Source organism: Dufourea novaeangliae, unplaced genomic scaffold, assembly GCF_001272555.1.
Source record: "Dufourea novaeangliae isolate 0120121106 unplaced genomic scaffold, ASM127255v1 scaffold118, whole genome shotgun sequence".
Classification (NCBI taxonomy): Eukaryota; Metazoa; Arthropoda; class Insecta; order Hymenoptera; family Halictidae; genus Dufourea; species Dufourea novaeangliae.
The window spans coordinates 2971170-2990340 of record NW_015374006.1 but is presented as its reverse complement, the minus strand read 5'-3'; the positions used below and the strand labels follow the sequence as shown (position 1 = coordinate 2990340).

The following is a 19171-nucleotide window of genomic DNA, read 5'->3' as shown; positions in this document are numbered from 1 at the left end:
TTTAACTATTCGAGTTATTGCAGATTTGCAATGAATACAGAATTTATTTTATTCCTCCGTACGTTAATTTTTCCCCTAGCGGAAGCTGAGTTTGCACTTCAGTGTACATATTGTTTACTACTGACCAGTCGAAGATGTGGAACTTAAAATTTGAGGTTTTAGTTTTCTTTGTAATTTTAAGATCATACTGGACAGTAGTGCATGAGTAAATATATTGTAAATTGTTTCTTTCGAGTTACGTTGATCAACTGTGGAAAAAAGGGTGAACTGCCGAAATGCACCCACATTTGATGACCCTAACCTTGGTATATGTTATTCACGGAGGTGTAAAACTGGTGGCCCGCAATGAATTATATTTTCTACGAATTGAAAATATTGTGAAAATGTAAGCAATGTTAAATTTCTTTGTATATAATACATAACGGGACCTCCACTATGATTCTTCGGCTAAACTGTGAAATTTAAAAGTTGAAATAACTAAATTTCTTGAAATAACTGAATAACTAAACACTTTTCAGCAATCGTAACTACAATGTTTTACATAAATACAGTATTCCCTCGTTATATTTCGTTCTAGCAAGCCCCCTATAATCACACTGCTATCCCAACTGTATGATGAGTTTAGTCGTTAGTAGACATTCGCTACTGTATTATGAATTCAGTTGACAGTAAACATCTCCAGATTCACTTTCATCAACGATCTCAGGTCTAAGCCAATCAAACTATTCCAGAATATTGTTCTCTATAGTTGCACCCTATTATAGAGAGTAATTATAAGGAGGGAATACTCAACCCTATACTGTCTCCACCTAGCAAACCATCCAGATCAAAAGTGTCTGTTAAGGAAGACTCACCAGTAGCTGTTGTAGACCCTGTTGTTGCTGCAAAAGAGTTTCGCAATAGTTAGTCGCGGTTCTTCTTATACACGTCAATCACGGCACAAAAATGAAAATTCGGAAAAATACAAGCAGCCCGCGCGTGACGCTCAACGGATGAAAACTTGTGTGTTCCATGATCGACAATCGAGCGTCGACTGCTTGCCAGAACCGATTGAGAGAAATATAAGAAAACGAAGAGAAAGAAAAATTTGTGAAATAGAATCAATCGTGGATAGTGAAGCTCACCCCAATAATAGCGTTTAGCTCGGTCGTCGTGACTTGCTTCGCCCTCTCTACGGCACTGGCCACCTGCTGCTGATGCTGCAAGCCATGCTATCATTATCGCGTCGTTGTCACTCTCGATCGCGAGATTGCGCGGCACACGTGCCAAACAGAAAGTCAAAGACTCACCTCTTGTGCCAGGAACGGTAGTAGCTGGACGATTATCGCGTTCAACCGCTTGGCGATCTCCGTCTGCAACACCATGATAAATGGCCCAATTAATGAAAGAACAGCAGTGGAGGAAGGAGAAAGACACAGGGGGTGAACGAAAATTTCGAAATGTCACCGACGGGAGCTCCGAGAAATTTACGGATCAATAAGGGCTTCCTCTTTTCGAATCGCATTAACCCCTTCGCACCGGTGGACGAGATATCTCGCCACGTGATTTCGTTCATGATATGCTTTCACGAGATCGTCCAAATATATCATGAACGAAATCATGTGGCGAAATATCTCATCGGTACGAAGGTTTATAAAAATGTATACTTCACAGTTTTTATTCGTTTTTGTACGTACGTACGAATTGGTCCTTGCTTGGCGATAACACTGACAAAGTTGTGATTTTTCGTAGCAAAACAATACAATTTTTTCATTTAAATATTTTAACTCTCAAAATTCAGATAAAAGTTGGTTCTTGAATCTAAATCTATGAAATTACACTGCCACCTACATTTCACCTAAGACAATAATTCGTTGCCTTTAATTGCTTCTAGACTTCATAATACAATAGTTATGATCGTCTATAGTGCACTAGACTCCAGCAAATGCTGCAAGAACACCTAAACACCGCAGATATTACACAAGAAAACTGTAATTCCACATGTTCGATTCATTTCCATCCGCAGTGTGTCATCCGAGTCTATGGTTATTTTACTCGTTGCGGTGCCCATTGTGGCGTCCACAGGGTTCACAGAGGGTGTCCGTTTCAATGACCCGTAAAAAAAAAGGTTTCGATATCGTGCTTAAATGCGTGACCGGTTAACACGGCTCGCGGATCTATTGCAATAAAAAAAAAAACGAACGTAAAACCGTCGGCCCCTCCAATTGTAAACCGATCTCGGACAATTCGCGGGGACACACGCATACGTACACAAAAAAGATACAAAAAACGTCACGAAATTCGGGGTTACGTTTTGCGGTGCTACGATTGTGACGCGCACGTGACCGACCGGCGAACTGGCACGTGAGCAGCTTCATGCTTCGCCGGGAGAACGTTTATTCATTAATGCTGAGGGGGAGGGCCGATCGATCCGATTACACGGCCGTGTGACTTCCTCGCGGCGGTGGTTATCGCCACACGAGAGAAAGAAATTAGTTCAATGTGCCGTATATGCAATACAGAGTGGGATACAGTCGTTGGAGACCGCTGAATTTGAGCATTTTACCGACTATATGTACTTATATACATGTACTTTGGTATCGTTTAACGATTAGAAATCGACTTTTAGCCTTCGAAGCACTAAGGAACGTATATGTGGTGTGTCTGGTCGGGTGGTACGACCACACAGAAGGTGAATCTATAAAAAACAAAAAGTAAGTCGAAGAAGGAATAAGATTTTCTTAATTTTATTTTTCAAAATGAAAAATTGTTGAAAGCAGAGTTAGTTGAAAAATTAAAATAAAACTAAATTGGACATAGAGAAATGAATAATTTAACATGAAAATTTAGTTTTTGTTAAAAACTTGTTAATGGGTTATGAACATATTGGATTGAAATTGACACCGCAGAGGAGTGTTAACAGAATAATTTTAGAATACGATTAATTAGGGAACTACGATACCATTCGAAAGATATCGTGTTTTTACACGAAGCGAATTCGAAAACTAAAAACACCATCGAACCGCAAACACCCGACACATCCGCGCACCAAACCACAGGTTAACAAATAATAGGTGGCACCGCTATCGAGCCGATTGTGTTAGATTAGTTTGAATAATTAACTGCAACGAATACGATCAAACATGTACGATGATCAATATTACGGGAATCGGCCAACGATTGGAGTATCCATCGCAAAGCGCTAATACAACGGCTTAATTGCATCGACACTTACTAACAACGTTATCCGCGGCGCAAATTAATACTCTATTTGCACGCCGTCGCTTCATCCGCAATGCATTATCTGTCTTTTATAGTGCGTTCGCCCGATTAACGCGCGCCCCGGCGCCGATTCGAGGCTATTCGAGCGTCGAAAGCGACGATCAAGCTTTCAGCACAAACGCCAAACGTGTCCAATTACACGTGGGCAGGTGCGCACGACGACAAAGTGTTGGTGAAAAGGATGAACTTCTTACAAGAACTGATAAATTGGAGAAAATTTAGTAAAAAAAAGGTTCTATTAAATTTACGATTTAACACTACAACTGCCGACGACAAACGCATATTTGCTTCGATCGCTGGATAAACGTGAACAACTTTTGAAAACTTAGAAATTGACTAATTTCTTCACTCTCGTATCGTAATAAAAGATGCAAAAGATCTGAGAAAATTTTGACTGGTTTGGTAGTTCTAGTGTTAATCGAATGTATACAAGTGGCTGTAATTTTCAATATAGTCGTCATTTGCTCTTCTACGATTGTGTAATCTATAATCGATTGATGCAATTATGGTGTGATCAATATAGGGTGCGAAATTTAAATTATTAGATTGTAATTGTAGAAAAACGGGGGAATAGATACGAACGAGTTTTAACTAAATAGTCTCATATTTCCCCCAATCACAATCCGTGCAACTCACCGAAAAATCCCTGGAGTAGATTACCTAAATGCGCCAAAAATGCACTGAGCACCAAAGGGTTAAAAAAACCCTTAAATAGTCTTAAATTGATTCTTGATTTTATAAAAATAAGATTATTTATACAAGGCACCAAAAAAATGCAGTGAGTGGGTTAATGTTCATTTAAATTTTCTACTGTCTCACATTTCCCCCAATCACAATCCGTGCAAAATCACCGAAAAATCCCTGGAGTAGACTACGGGCGCTAAAAACGGATCGCAAAGGGTTTATACGACCCGTAACAAAGGTAAGCAAGCGTTGCTTCCACTCGAGACCCTCCCAAGAATCACACGATCGCCAAGAATAACGCGATCATCTCGATTCCCGCAATTTCCGTCGAAACGCGTCTCAGAATCGGCGGTGTCGACGGTGTTCCACCCCCATCTAGACGCGGCGTTGGTCGCCCGGGCGTGCATCGGAGGCCTCAAACCAAAAAAAAAATGTCATTATTCCCCGCGGGGCTAGAGAGAAGTGTTAAGGGGGAAAGAGGACGGGAGAACGGTGGCGGCAGCGGAAAGATGGAAAACTGCCGCGTCCACGTCAGTTCGATTTCGCCCTGTCCGAGAGACAGAGAATCCGGGCGAGTAAAAAAAAAAAAAAAAAAAAAACGGGGAAGAAAAAAGAAAAGCTTCGACGAGAGACAAAAAAAACCCACCCCCACCAACCCGCGACAAAGAGAACGCAACAGAGGAACGGGAGAACCGCGGCTGCCCTAGGATGAACGCGAAACAGGGAGAATAGAAGGTGAACGAAAAGAGGGAGACGAACACGGTTGGGTAGAGGAGGTGGAGGTAGGGGGTGGAAGAGGAGAGAAAAATTTGCGCGCGGCGAGGCGACGCGCGGGCGCAAGTGTTGTCCGGCTACGGAGGAAAAAAAAATGGTTATTCCTTCTCGAATGTGCCCGATGCACATGCACATTTTCCCGCAGAACGGATGGTCCGAGAGGGAGGGGGGGTTAGGAGGAGGGTGGTTAGAGTAGGAGTAGGAGGATGAGGAGGAGATGGCGTAACCCCGGTGGGATGGCGGAGATAGAAAACGGCCGGGGGGGGGGGGGGGGAGGGTGAGTGGAACGAAGAGGGTCGACTGGAGGATGGGTGACGAAGGGGTGAGAGGGGGCGGTGAAAAAAGAGGTAGATGGAGGTGGCCCCCGAACGGCAGGAGGAAAAAGGAAGCAGATAGATAGAGTAAGAGAGATATATAGTAGGAGGAGGTAACATTGAGATTAGCAACGGGTAAAAAATCGATGTCATCGCCCCCAGCCCACCGCACCCTCGTTTCGCTCGCTCAACTCAACCCTCTACTACCCCCGCAGGGCCAAATAAAAGAACTCGAATACACGACCCCTGGAACGCGTACGCGGCCGCTTGTGTACGAACGTACGTGCGAGCACGCAACGGATGCCTTGTATGTATGTATGTGTGTACGTGTACACACACACACACAAGCAGAATGTCTCTTTGTGTACGCGCGCGCATCAGAGAATATGTGTATATATGGACGGGTAGAGTGCTGGAAAAGCGACCTCCTCCTCTCCAACCCCCCCAACCCCACCCACCAACGTTCTCTGACTACCGAAAGGGAGAGGGAACGTGAGAACGGGGTGGCGAGAGGAGGGAGGTGGATTCGTGGATGGTTACGGGAATGTGTGTGCGTGAGGGAGAAGGGGAGAGGGAGAGACAGCGCGGAGAAAGAAGGAGAAAGGGAAATAGGGAGAACACGCGCGGATAGATAGACGCATATATACATGTATATGTATATGTATACATATATGGGAGGCAGGAAGAACTGGAAAGGCAGGGTGAGTTATATGCAATTGGTCAGCCTGCACATTTTTTATCGGGCGCCGGGCGCGCAGCCCGCGATGGGAAATGGTAGTTACTCTTGTATCGACGAACGCCGACGGCGATAGGAATATTCTTCCACCACCTCCTCCACCCCACTTGCAAAAGGGTTGGTCTTTCGTTTCCACTGGGGAAATCGTGGATCGACGAGAGACTATTTAGAGTGGTCGCCTAACGCCTCTGTATCGATGGGTCTCCTTACGGCGAATTTACGCTGTCACAGTTTTCGACTTGCATCGCGGATGATTCATCGGAAATTCACCACCGGCCACAAATATGGGACCAGGTCTGATAATTAACCTTGTCAGGGTTTCTTCTTGGAAGGATATTTTCTTTATTCTTCGGGTGTATTTAATCAAACTGTATTTATAAATATTAACGACAATCGATTGAATATCCGTTTTTGTTCGGGAATTTCCTAGTGAATATTTAATTACAGTCTCGGAATGATTGCGAAAAAAAAACTAAGTGTACTAAGTGCCAGTATCCCTCGAATTAACCCTCGAGCGTCCTTTGTTCCAACGCTCATTTTAAAAGTGCGTCAAATTCTGTCGCTGGTTAATATACCATATTGTACTTCACGTCCCGTCGACAATGGAATTGTTCGTAGTATAATTATAATTATCGCGGAAAATAAGAAAGTCGAAAATTCTGAAACGAAACCGTGAACGACTGTGGATGCGCGTTTCGTGATTAATACGGCGGCTAACGTACCTGACGCGTACACCACACCGGAAAAGCAGAACTTTTAACTTTATCGAGCCCCACCTGCACGCGCCGAGTGGTGGTAACGCGCCGCCCCCTGCCTCCCCGGCCCCGTGTCATGGTAATAAAAGTTTTTACCTTTCCGACAAACGTAAACTCGTTCCGCCTCGTCCCGGCGTTACGCGTAAGGGATTTTTTATCGGGACGCTTTTTATCGTTCGGACACGCCGGAATCTGAAGTAGTAACCGCCCCCACCCTCTCCACCCCCATCGGATTACTGTCGTTGCCATTTTTCTGCGTACTATGTTGCCTTTAAATTAAAGACAGTAACTCACGGTTGACTCAAGAAACATCATAAATTCCGCTGTTACGGTGGTTATAGCAGTATATTATACTTAAACGCAATTACTGCTATAAATAATATTCACTGTTCTTTCTAACTCTTGTATAGTCATGTCACACTCTATGCCGGGTGAACCCCGAATCGTGATGAAATTGTTTTTATAAGGTATACTATGGTTTCAAGAGAGTTTTAACGTGATTATAGCAAATTTTTTGTCAACTCTTCTTTTTCTAGAACCCGTACTAGGATCTTCGACAGGGTAAATAAATTCTTGGTATCCAGTTTCGGAAAAATTACTCCATAAAATTTGATATTTCCACAAACATCCGCAGCCCGATCGTTGTCACACATTTATTCATTTCACGTGGCCAATACACCCCCGAACTTACATACCGCTCCTAAAAAACTAACCAAAAAAAAAAAAAAAAAAAAAAAAAAAAAAAAAAAAAGAAAAACATCGTATCAAGGAGAAATATGATTTTTCGCTCTCTACAAATAACACTTTCCCCACTTCCTACACCGTACTAATCGTGCCCGCACCGAATAAGATTCCTCGAGTTCTCCCCGGACTTAACACGTTGTCGTCCCGGCAGAAATCTAGGGTGGTATCTCCTCCGAACGTCTCCATAAAGCCATTCTAACGGTGGCCGACGTCGAATCGTTTCCCTCCCCTCGAAGTGTCCGCACACACGTGACCGCATTTGGCGGCACCAGAGGGGTGGTTGGGGTGGTTCGGTCGCGTGTTCAGTCCGCGTGGTACAATTATTCGAGGAGCGGAAGGGCTCGCACGGAGAGGGGTAGAGGGGTGGATGGCGAAAGAAGAGAAAAGAGAGTGGGCATAAGAACTGGGACATTGCCAACAAATTCGAGTTAGTCGAGTAGCGAGTGGTAAAGTGGTGGCTGCGGGCTTTAACGGTGGAGTGGGAGGCAAATGTCGACTCGACTGAGAATGGGGGTGGGTGTGTGTGTGTGTGCGAGGGGTGGGTGGTCGAGAGGGAGCCGAGAGCCACGGAAGAGGGTGAAGAAGCAGAAGAAAGAGAGAGAACGAAGGAACGCGAGGGACGAAATCAGAGAGACATGCCAACGGTGACGGCTAAAAAGGGTAAAAACGAACCAGAAGAGGGGAGAGGGTGGTTGACGGGTTGAAGCCAACGGAGGCCAAGGGGAGGAGAAAGTCGGAGTAAGGTCTAACCTCGTAGGGGAAGATTGTTTTCATTCGGTGCTCAAATTGAAAAGGAGCGAGGACCGAAGACCGCGATTCGAAAGCCAGCTAAGTGCCGGAGACAACCAAACGGAGGGTGATTTATTCTTTCTTCGGAGCCCCCCTCCTTGCCACGGGGCTCCACTCTCTCTCTCTCTCTCTCTTCGTAGTCCCTTTCATAGTGAGATAGGAGAACAGGGGAAAATTTGAGATTCGCACAAGTGGCAACGTGATCGATTCCCTTTTTGCTTTTTTCTTTTTGTTCAAGGCGTTCTAATTCGCCGAGGTGGTAGTAAATATGGTGGCTCGTGTAGAAATTAAGGAAACTGATAATGGAATATCGAGGTGGGCTTGTACCTCTGAACCTATGGACACACTAGTACTGCGGTTAAAGTGAGAAATATGCTTGGGGGACTTCGAAGGGAAATTTTGAATCTCCCAAATCCCTTCGTTTGGAAGATCAACCCCATATAAAGTGGTGACTATCGGTGATTAATAAATTTTCCCATGATGGAAAAAAAAGTCCCCGAGCCAAAAAATCGTCCCTTATTATCATTAATTACAGTAATTGTTATTACAATTGTCCGCGGTTAAATTAAAAAAAGAAACGTAAGAGACTTTTAATTAAATCTTCGAGATTTCTCGTTGGAAAAATCAACCCTTACGACGAAGTGGCAATTTTCAAGGATGAATAAATTCTATAACGATTTTATCTGAAATATCACGATTGATAAAAGTGATTATACGGCGGCGGTGTAATGGTAAATTATCCGGCAGAAACACCGGTATTACGATTAATTACCCGACCAGAAGTGCCAATAACTTTTCATTTCTCCTCTAATTAGCGTTAGAGGCTCGGACGAATCGCGTTACACCGCCGCGGCACAATTTGTCGTGGAAAGTATACGTCCCGATGGGAGGGGAGAGGAGATTGATTTCCGGGCGACCAGCGATTTTCCGTTTCCCTACTCTTACTTTTATTGCCCCTCCTATGCGTCCATTAGCAATTATACGAGCGTATCGGGTAACCGCTTACTTTCATTTCCCCTCGTCACGGAACGAGAATATCGTTTCGAGCTGTTTGAAGGAAGTTAACGGAACGAGATTCCGAAAAAGCTCTTTAAACCGCGCTACTTTTATCGCGCCTCAGAAATTTTTAACGAGTCCAACCCCTCCTCCCTCTGTTTCTGGAGAACTGGCGAGTCGAATATTCGAATAGGCTGAAGAAGAAACGAGGTCGGACATTGTTTCGCTGATACGTAAATAATTATTTAACCCATTAACACCCAATGTGACGTATACGTCACATCCAGAACATTATATTTCTAGGGGTTTTGTTGCGAAATACTTTCCCAGGCGAAAATTTGAAATACCTGTGAGAAAATATTCAAAAACAGTTATGTAGAGTAACTGAGTGCACCAAGGGGCCACGTGATCACCAACAAAATAAACACACTATAGATAAGTGAATGGATCGTATATAACCATATTTCGTATTATTTTGTCATATGCTTAGAATAATGAAAATCCTCTTGTGGCCGTCTGAGAGCATCATGTAAGTCTCGTGTGGCAGTCAACATGTTTACACTAGAACTACCGACGATAATCGCATATTTAATTCCATCGGTGGATAAACATAAAAAACTTTTGCAAATTTAGAAATTTCTAAATTGACTAATTTCTTCATTTTCATATCGTAATAAAAGGTGCAAAAGATCTGAGAAAATGTATTCTCGTTGTAAGATTGTATTGACAAGTCATTTTGACTTGCTTGGTAGTTCCAGTGTTAAATGTCAAAGGTATCAATGTTTCAAACAAGTCGCGTTCAAGACCCACCATCGCGACAGCCTCGTAAGAACCGTGTGCCGACGGGTAATGATCATACCGTGCAAACAGTGAACGAAAGTGCTTCAAGGGGGTGGGGTGGCCTGGAGAGAAAAGGCGTGGGGAGAGGGAGAGAGGGAAAAGCTAATGAGTCAATTAAGCGGTACATACGCCGTAAGGCCGGCGGTATCAATTCGAAGCGCAAATCGTACACGGCAATAACAACGCCGCTATAAAGCATTCTAAGCTAACTAGTTTGCCACTTGAGCCACCGGACGCAATTTCGCGGCGATTTAATGGTGGACCGGGGCCTACTCGACGACGTTCTGTCCCTACCTCCTGTTCCCGTAGGCTTGCACCCCATTAAGCAACACCCCTGGGTACAAGGGTGAGAAATGATCGGCCGCTAATGCTAATGAATATCAGCTCGTCGTGTCAAGGGAGGGTTGTTTGGAGTTTAGGACTCCGAACCAACCCCCTTCGCCCTTCGGTGGCACTTTCGAGGAAGTCGGGGTGTTCGCGTGTTACAGAGGGTTCGTGGGTCGCTTTTAAGAAAATTGCTGACAGAGGGGATTGACCCAGTGTTTCCCCTAATTAGCTAAAATTACACGATTTCCAGAAGCGACCGACCCCAGTCTTTGGTTTTTGCGACGGTCGACCGTGGATCGGCTGACATATTCCTGAACTTAATTAACGAGGAATCTTTTGATCCTTAAACACTGCACCCCGCCGTCGGTTGTTTCGGTCGGAGGACAGATAGAAATCAGGTCGGCATTCTTAAAGCAACGACCCCGTTTAATGGTGCTACTCGATGAAACTAAGTTGAAAGGGGATGCGACCGCCGTACATTTTCGGCGACCCTTGACGACCATAGATATGCGCACGCGATTGGGGGCGAGGACGACCGTTAGAAGAGGGGAACGAGATCGTTTTAAGAGAATCGACTTACCTGCTTGTGCATCTCCACGGTGATGCCGTAGGACATCTCGTAGTACTGCAACAAAAGAGAAGAGTACAGGGGGATTTAACGAGCAATGAAATGTCGAATAATGGATGTGTGTTTTGCTGAAATATTAATAATATATTAATCAGTGGTTATTATAATAGAATATTTCCAAAGTATTCCAAGGTTTATTGTTTATCTCGTATATATACAAGTATATTAAAAGAAGTAGTGATTCTACATGTAGATATGACTGAACAGACAAACTAGAGCGAACTCAACAAAGTCGGAAGAGGCTATACTGGACTGAACAGACCTGATACAGATTATTGTGAACTCGACACACTTGAAACAGACTTGATGTAAGCCATACTGCGTTCAAACAACTCGATATGAGCCATATTGGACTCTACGTACCCTCAAAGGTCTGAGGGGCTTTAATGGTCTCGAGAATTCCTGGGGTCTTTGAGGTCTCTGAGGTATCTAGGGTTTTTGGGGTCTTTGGAATCTCTGGGGCCTCTGGGGTCTCTTGGGTCTCCGAAATAAATGTGGTCTTTGAGGTCCCTGAGGTCTCTAGGATTATTTTGGAGTTCTGGGTACCACTGTTCCACCCTATTTCTTTCACCCTTATATTCCCTGTGTCCCGTGCAATCAATAGAAAAAAAAAGGATCACTACAACCACGTCCCCCCCGAATAATCGTGGCTCTAGCCTGCAAAGATAATCCTCGTCGAAAATTAAACCTTCAGACCGATCAAACATTCAATCGAACGAAACATTCCGAGAGGATTTTTCGCAATCGACATCGTGACCTCGTTTCCCGCCGTTATCCCTTAACAAGTATGTACATCTCACCCCCTCCCGAGCGGAGAAGGTGAAAATCAATCATCCGAGCCTGTGGAATAAATGTCCGTATATTTTTCTGTCGCGACGCGATCGGTCCGAGGAGAAAAGCTACCAGTCGGTATTCGCGCGATGAGAAAACCCAGGTTTTCTTTGGTCGATAGCGAAATTCTCGCCTGCTATCGATGAATGTTAATCGAAACGTTTAATTTTAAAGTATTAGGAGAGGAGGAAGCAAGTGAGAGAAGACGATTTGCTCTAGGAACCGAACCAGTTCCATGGCAGAGTCTCCTCGACCCGGAACGCTTCCAATTGGGTTAACTACATACAATTCGTGGGCACAGCCAGCCGATCGTAAATCGGTTAGCAGCCGAAACTGCTCTCGGGTGTACATATACACCAACCGCCAACCCCTATTCTGGGACCCATTACCCACGGATACGATGATTCCGGGGGAAGCATTATAGGCGTGCTCGTAAAAATATGTTCCGAGGGAAAGGCGGAAAGAAAACGTGGGGACAGAGACGCGAGCCTGGCTGAAGCAAAGATAGATCGCGTGTCTGCGTTCGTCGTGCAGTTAAAGGGTTAGTCCCGTTCGATCGTTTGCGTAGCCGACCGTGCTCTATTTGCATTTCTGTCTTTCTGTGTTCGAATCGCCGTGATAAATGTATGATATATACAGGCTGAGTCAACAAGAAGTACTATCTAACATAACTCGTTACCTGTTGGTTGTATAAAAAAACGTTTCAATGAGTTATATAGCATTTTAAGGGATGCATTGCATGAATACAATTGGATGTTTTTATATCTTATTTTTGTTTCGAGATATCAAGGTGATCTTGTGTTATTTCGAGGTCAATGCATTTTTTCTTTTAATAAAAACCCAAGGTCACCTTGAAGTTCATTAAACGACAGACTCACGCTCTGATTGGTCGGAGTTTTGCGTTAATATCTAGCGAACAAAGCCTCGGATAAGATTTTTGCTAGGAAAAAAGTTGTTTCAAATCATCCCAGGAACCCCTCATTTCCGGGAGTCGAAGCTACTTTGGGACACCCTGTATATTATCACTGAAGACGGTAATAATATACAAGTGTCAAAAAAATCCGAAATGTTACTCTAATAACTGTTCGATTTCACGTGGACTGACACCATAATGTCAATCTGATCCAAACCGGATCTACTTATTCCATAAAAAGCAACCATTGTTCTAGCTCCCTAATGAGCACACTTCACCGACCATTTATAAACCCCCCAAACGTTCGAACACTGGCGGAACCGCTAATGTAAAATTGTGCTTCACAATAAAGAAATATCACTCTCATCAACAGAGAAAGATAAGACAAGTTTCTCTCTAGGAATCCAACGGTACGACAAAATACACGCTTCGACGCGTCTCTTATCGCGTTCCACTTAACTATCGTCGGGCAATAATCCGGACCATTTCACGTATTGTCGATCTACTCAGGTAATGGACGACCGGGGAAGACGGAGCGGCGCGCGTTCGGTTTGCAGCACGACCGAATTGCCATTACGTTAAGAGGTTTCGAGGACAGGAAAACGCGAAGCGTGTTGGCGTTTCCAACGGTCTGAACGCCCGAGTCCATTCCCACCCTCTATCCACCCTTTGCGTCTCGTTGTCATCGTGGTCTCATCGTGATTATCGAGTGCATTATTAACTCGGTATATTTCCGTGGCCGATGGCTATCGATCTCCGTAGTGTCTGGCCGACGTGTGTGCTTTAGCCTCTCCCTCTCTTCTACCCTTTGGACGAGGAGAGAAGCCAACCCACCCTCCCCCCGAAAGCCATTCGTCCCGGAACGAGCGGCTAAAGGCGGACACGCAGTGCTAAGCGACAGCCACTAACCGATTTACGATCGCGCAGGCGCGCGGCTCACGGAATCGTATGATCCCGGTGCACTTTACCGGAACACACCAGGCCGGATCGAACAACCGTTCGGGATTGGACGTGGCTCCTTCTCCTCTTTCATCTCACCCCACCCCTCGCCACCCATGCACCACGCTCGGCTTACCTGTGTTCCCTCTTCTCGTCTATCTCACGGATTACCACTTTTGACTTATCGCGGGCGTTGAATCCTGCGACTAATTTGACGACAGAATGTACATATGTAACTCGATTATTGTCACGATCCTGTGTCTTGGGAAATTTATAATTTTGTAGGGGTGAATGGGTTAACTTGGACATAGGTAAACCTTGATTCTACAAGGTGTCCTGAAATAGTTGTAAATCCTTGAAAGGGGTGATTTTTGGGGTGATTGGAAACAACTTTTTTTGCTAAGGAAGAAAGTTGTTTCAAATCACCCCAGGAATCCCGCCTTTCAAGGACTTACACCTGTTTTGGGACACCATTTATGTACACTACCGGCTGAAAGTGTGGGACCAGGTCCGATAAGTAAAGATAAAGAAAAATATTATTCTACAAAGATTTGATGAAAGTAATAAGTCTAATAAAAGTCTGTTCAATTTTCATTTTTCTACAACTACTATCTAAAAAATCCCTAATCTGCATAAACTTCCGTACTTTAATTATTTCATCATGCTTCTCTTTCACTACTATCTCTCTTCTCGGTCACGAAACAAGGACAAGAACCAAGTAAAATAAGATCAAACAGCAAACAATCGTACCAGTAGTTCGAAGAAACGGAATGGTTGGCCGAGCGACAACTACAGAAGCATTCCTGTACATTCGCATCGAACTCTGAAAAAGTCACCGAACGGTCCTCTTTAAAGAAACCGAAACCGATCATCCACCCGTTGTACCACATCCTTCAAGTAGAATCACATCTCCCTGTTCGAGTCGACTTACACAGAGAGAGAAAAAAAAAGAAAAAAGAAATGGGAACGGAGTCGTATTACAATCGAACTATCGAGTAACGTCAGCCTTAAATTGCGCGTCATCGATATCCACCCCCAGTAGGGAAGTTAATTTGATGCACGGACGTAATAAAATGCTTCTCGGCCGCATCGCGGATCGTATATTGGGTTCTAGCTGGAAAGTCGCCGAAACAAGAAGAAAAGAGTTCGTCGGGCCAAGTCGATAATCGGATGAAGAGAAACCTCCCTATCTCTCCCTCAATCACTTGCTCTCTCGCTCTAGGCAGCAGAGGGGTCGTATCGATCCTCATCTGACAACCTTTCCTTTTCTATTTTCACGTGGTTCGGAACCCAATAATAGGGGTTGTACCGATAATTTCGCCCCCTCCGGTTATTCGATATGGATCTTTTAGTAGCGGGCCTTTGCTGGGGCGATCGAGCCGCCCACTCTCTCTCTCTCTCTCTCTCTCTCCCCTTCTTTCTCGTTTTCCCAGTTTCGCCGTCTATCCACTCCTCCCTTTATCTTCCCCATGTTTCTCGACCCTATATTCCGTATCCCTTTTCCTGACTCATTGCTCCGCACTTTGTTCCGGCTTGTCGCTCGCCTCCCATTTTCCTTTGTCCCGTTTCCCATTCCTTTCGGATGTTTTCACGAGAGGGCTCTCTCGCACCTCCACCGGTGGAAGCCCCCGCGAGTGCAATTAACGGATAATTAATCAGCCGGGGTCGATCGCCGCGAACACCGAGAGGGGGTGGATCATCGGATAGGTGGGGAAGCGAGGTGTTGTCTTTGCTGGGAGGACGAACAAAGAGTAAAAGGAAGAATCGTATAATGATATCGAGTTCTGTGAGACGTTTGGCACGGTTAACTGTTAAAGTTAGTTAACCCCATCTAAAGGTAGATAGGTAGTTTTTTAGTTATTTGCTTTCGATGTTTTTCGTGGGATTTACTATACAAACCTAGTTTCGAAAATTCTAAACTTCTAATATTCTAATATTCTAAATTTAAAAAATTCTAAATAAGCTATCTTCTAAAATTCCAAATTTCTACAATTCTAAATTTAAAAAATTCTAATCTTATTTCTGAAAAATTCAAAAATTCTAAAACCTCAATTTTTTTAATTCTAAAGTTCTAAATTTCTAGGTTGTTTAAATTCTACATTTCAGCGATCCAAAGTTGTAGCCCTCTCGTCGTACGATATTTCCTTCAAAAGCAAGCTTCTGAATCGACCAATTCGCTATTATCCGCAGGCTAAGAATGATCAGCGATTACAAACTCGACGGTATATACCATTTTCAGCCCTCGAAATCGCTCACGAAGAACAAACTCAAAGATCCATCGGTCCCGCAAGTCTCTCTAAGTACATGTACTTCTATCGGGTACGTAAACCGAAATCGATAGGTTACGTAACAGCCAGAAGTCACGAAAGGCGACGTCGGAACGTTTACGGGCCGCGACGCTGGAAGCGTTAAGAAAATTGAATGGTAAAAGACACGCGGGGCAGTCCCGAAGGGGCCGGAAATGGGGAAGCGGTTGCGTGAAGGGGTTGGTGTGTGGACGGCGAGAACGACTTATGTGTCGTCGCGCGCACGGACGAAAGAGGGAAAATGTTAAATTCGTGAAAAACAGTTAACCCTGGACGCGGACGCTGGCCGTGCCGTTATAAAACTTCGTAAACGTCGACGAAAAGAGAGAGGAAGAGAGAGAGAGAGAGAGAGAGAGAGAGAGAGAGAGAGAGAGAGGATGGCACCCACACAGAGGTGGTTAGTTGTGGACGAAGGAAATGGGCGGAGAAAAAGAAGAGGGAACGAGAGAACACTAAATTGCTCGGTGGAAAACTTCAAAGGTGGAAATAAAATCTGTAAAAAGAAGCGGTCGGGGGAGAACGCAACTGGGAAAAACAAGAAGTAATCAAGAAACGTACCCGGAGGATGTGGGTTATGTTTAATTTGTTACGCCGCGGAGAAACGAAACAGAGATAACGAGGGGTTAGAGAGAGAGAGAGAGAGAGAGAGAGAGAGAGAGAGAGAGAGAGAGAAATGTCAGAGGGGTAATCGCGAAGTCTGCGTTTTCAAAGGGGTGAAAAACGTGCCGCCCGCCAACGAGACCGCTTTCCCACGTAGAATATTTTTCACCGTCTTTCCGGCCTCGATGTTTCATCGGATACGAATCGAGTTCCGTTTTCATAATGGAAATCGAATCAATTTCTTATCGACTTAACGACCTCTTCTCTTCTTCTCTCTCGGTCTCTCCCATTCGCCGAGTATCGAATAAAAACAAGTGAACCGGATCGAAATCGGTTGGCACGACCACACCGTTGCAGCATAATTTTCGAGGGAATTAATTTCACCGGAGATCTCATCGTTTCGCGATAAAAAATGACGTGATGTGATGTGATCGTGACTGATGACGAAGTCAAAAGATTTGCGTTTTTTGGTAAACTGAAAAGAGTACCGATTATAATTTTTTGTAATTTTATACTACTGCGATTGATCCCGAAATAATTCAATGGGATATCAAAAATTTTATAAGATTTATAGAGATGCGTATCTTGATCCTTTTTTTTATTTTGGAGTGTTTAATTATCCTAATTTAACCCCGTGAATAGAGTGGCCAAACATTCCTGTTCACGCCTGTTGCATCGCTTAAGTACCTCATTCTCATTCCTCTGGAAAAGAAGTTTCCTCTTTAGAACAGTTCGCAAGTATCATTAGCCTGTACATAAATGTTTCAAAAAATCCCACGATTTCACTTATTTTTAATACATACTCATAAATACAACAAACACACTAGCACCTAGTACAATTTAAAGCTGTTAAAATTATATTGACATCTACACCAACTGACAATACTTACGAAACAACACTAAATGCTAACAAAAACCCGACAGATGTATAAACATAGATAAAATCATTAATGTACTAGATCAGTGAGTCCATTTCAAAGACCAATTTCCTTGAGACTAATTCATGCAGAAATGCAGCAACAGTTAACAAGTCTTTTTTTTCTGACTAAATAGCATATTAAAAATATTGCAATCGTTTCAAAGGTGGTGCAAAATTATAAATATGGTTGTATTATTGTCATAGGATTACATAGGTCCACATAAACGTAATTATGGACGTTCTAAGGGAAGAAAACTTTTAATATTGCGTCGGTTCCGAAAAGGTTGCAACATACTTAACATGCCATTTAGTAATAAAAACTAAGTTTCCTTAACCGTTGTTGCATTTCTGCATGAATAATGCGAATAGAAATTATTAACTATATTCCAGTGCATTTCGAAATCGGTCCACATTTTCTCGAAAACATTTTGTTATCATCAATTACACTGCAAATCCCCGCATTCCTAACGCTTTCCCAACAGAGATCGAAGCCTCGACACCACCGAACGTGTCGTCGAAAGATCCTCGAAAGTGTAACGAATCGACGTGGTTCGAAAGGGGGTGTTGTGTTCCGTGCAAGAATGTGTCGCGAGGTGATGATCCGTGCGCGACGAACTTCACAAAAGAACAGAGCACGACGATGATACAGGCTGGGGGTGGGGGTGGAAGGGTCGACTAAGGGTGGGGGGTGTTTGTGCACCAAGGAAAAAATATCGAAGCGGCGCACGGATTTACGCGGCACGTTACCCTAATGAAAATCGCGGAGGATGAATTGTAAGAGGGATGGGGGCGGGTGGGGGGTTGGTTGAAATACACAAGGGTGGAATTAGAATATCAGAGACACGTTCGTAGTCTATATACATACGTTACACCAACACTCGCTTCCCCGTCAGGCTGCACGTATATAATACTTGTCGGTAGTTGACAAACCCTCGACATCAATTTCTCTCTCTGTCTCTAATTCCCCCCCTTCTCTGCCCCACCCCCATTCCACCCCCCTCTGTCCTTCTCGCGTCGTTCTCTGGTATCCCTGTCCCACAGTCGTTCGCTACCTCTCTCTCTCTCTCTCTTCGTTTACTTTGGAGATATCGATTACCGGCTCAACTCCTCCTCCACCACCCCTCCCCAACCCCTCCGTCACCTCCCCCCTCTTAACCACTCCCACTGGCACCCACCAAAGCCCCAACCACTCGGCCCCCAGCTTGCTGCTTGGTTGCTTGCACGGTGTCACATCGGTGTAGCAGTTTACAGAGATGGTACAGTTCGCGACAATTACGATCAAACGTACAGTTAACATCGGCGCAGGATCTCGCGAGGTTGGGGAACAGGAGTGGAGGGAGAAGGAACAAGGGATGGGTGGGGATGACGGGATTGCGATGGAAGCCGTATCGCGTGCAACTGTTCCGACCTTTCGGATCGATGATCGCGATTGTATATCATCTTCTTTGCTTTTTCTTCTTTCTCGAATTTGTTGGTTCCTTATAGATAATGCTGACGGGCACGATAGTGGGTCCTCGTAAAACCATTAAGTTGTAAAGGTACCCCCGTTTCGGAAGACGAAACTGTAATTTGAAGACACTCGAGTATCTTTAGTACTGCGCAATGGAAAATTCGGAGTGGGTCATAGCTGCAGTTCAGTTCTTACTAATACAGTAAATCCTCGATGAGTGCTCGAAGGCTTCGCAGCACTGGACATTAAATATTTCATAAACTAATGCCCATGTGCCGGTGAAACAATGATTGTAATTATATAAATTTTATTGATAAATATATATACGTACACTAATTACTATTAAGTAGGAGGTGGCAGAGACT

The 19171-nt window shown here is 44.2% G+C and overlaps 1 protein-coding gene across 1 annotated transcript in view; it reads right to left on the bottom strand.

The window, feature by feature from the left end:
* Window positions 1–19171, bottom strand: part of LOC107188303 (protein groucho-like) — a 105838-nt gene that overhangs the window by 47434 nt on the left and 39233 nt on the right. Inside the window, exons 5-8 of the mRNA XM_015576577.1 lie at window positions 10801–10845; window positions 1290–1352; window positions 1125–1211; window positions 855–881 (exon numbers count right to left, since the gene is read on the bottom strand). Coding sequence (XP_015432063.1) covers window positions 855–881; window positions 1125–1211; window positions 1290–1352; window positions 10801–10845 — 222 coding nt within the window. The remainder of the gene's footprint in view (window positions 1–854; window positions 882–1124; window positions 1212–1289; window positions 1353–10800; window positions 10846–19171) is intronic.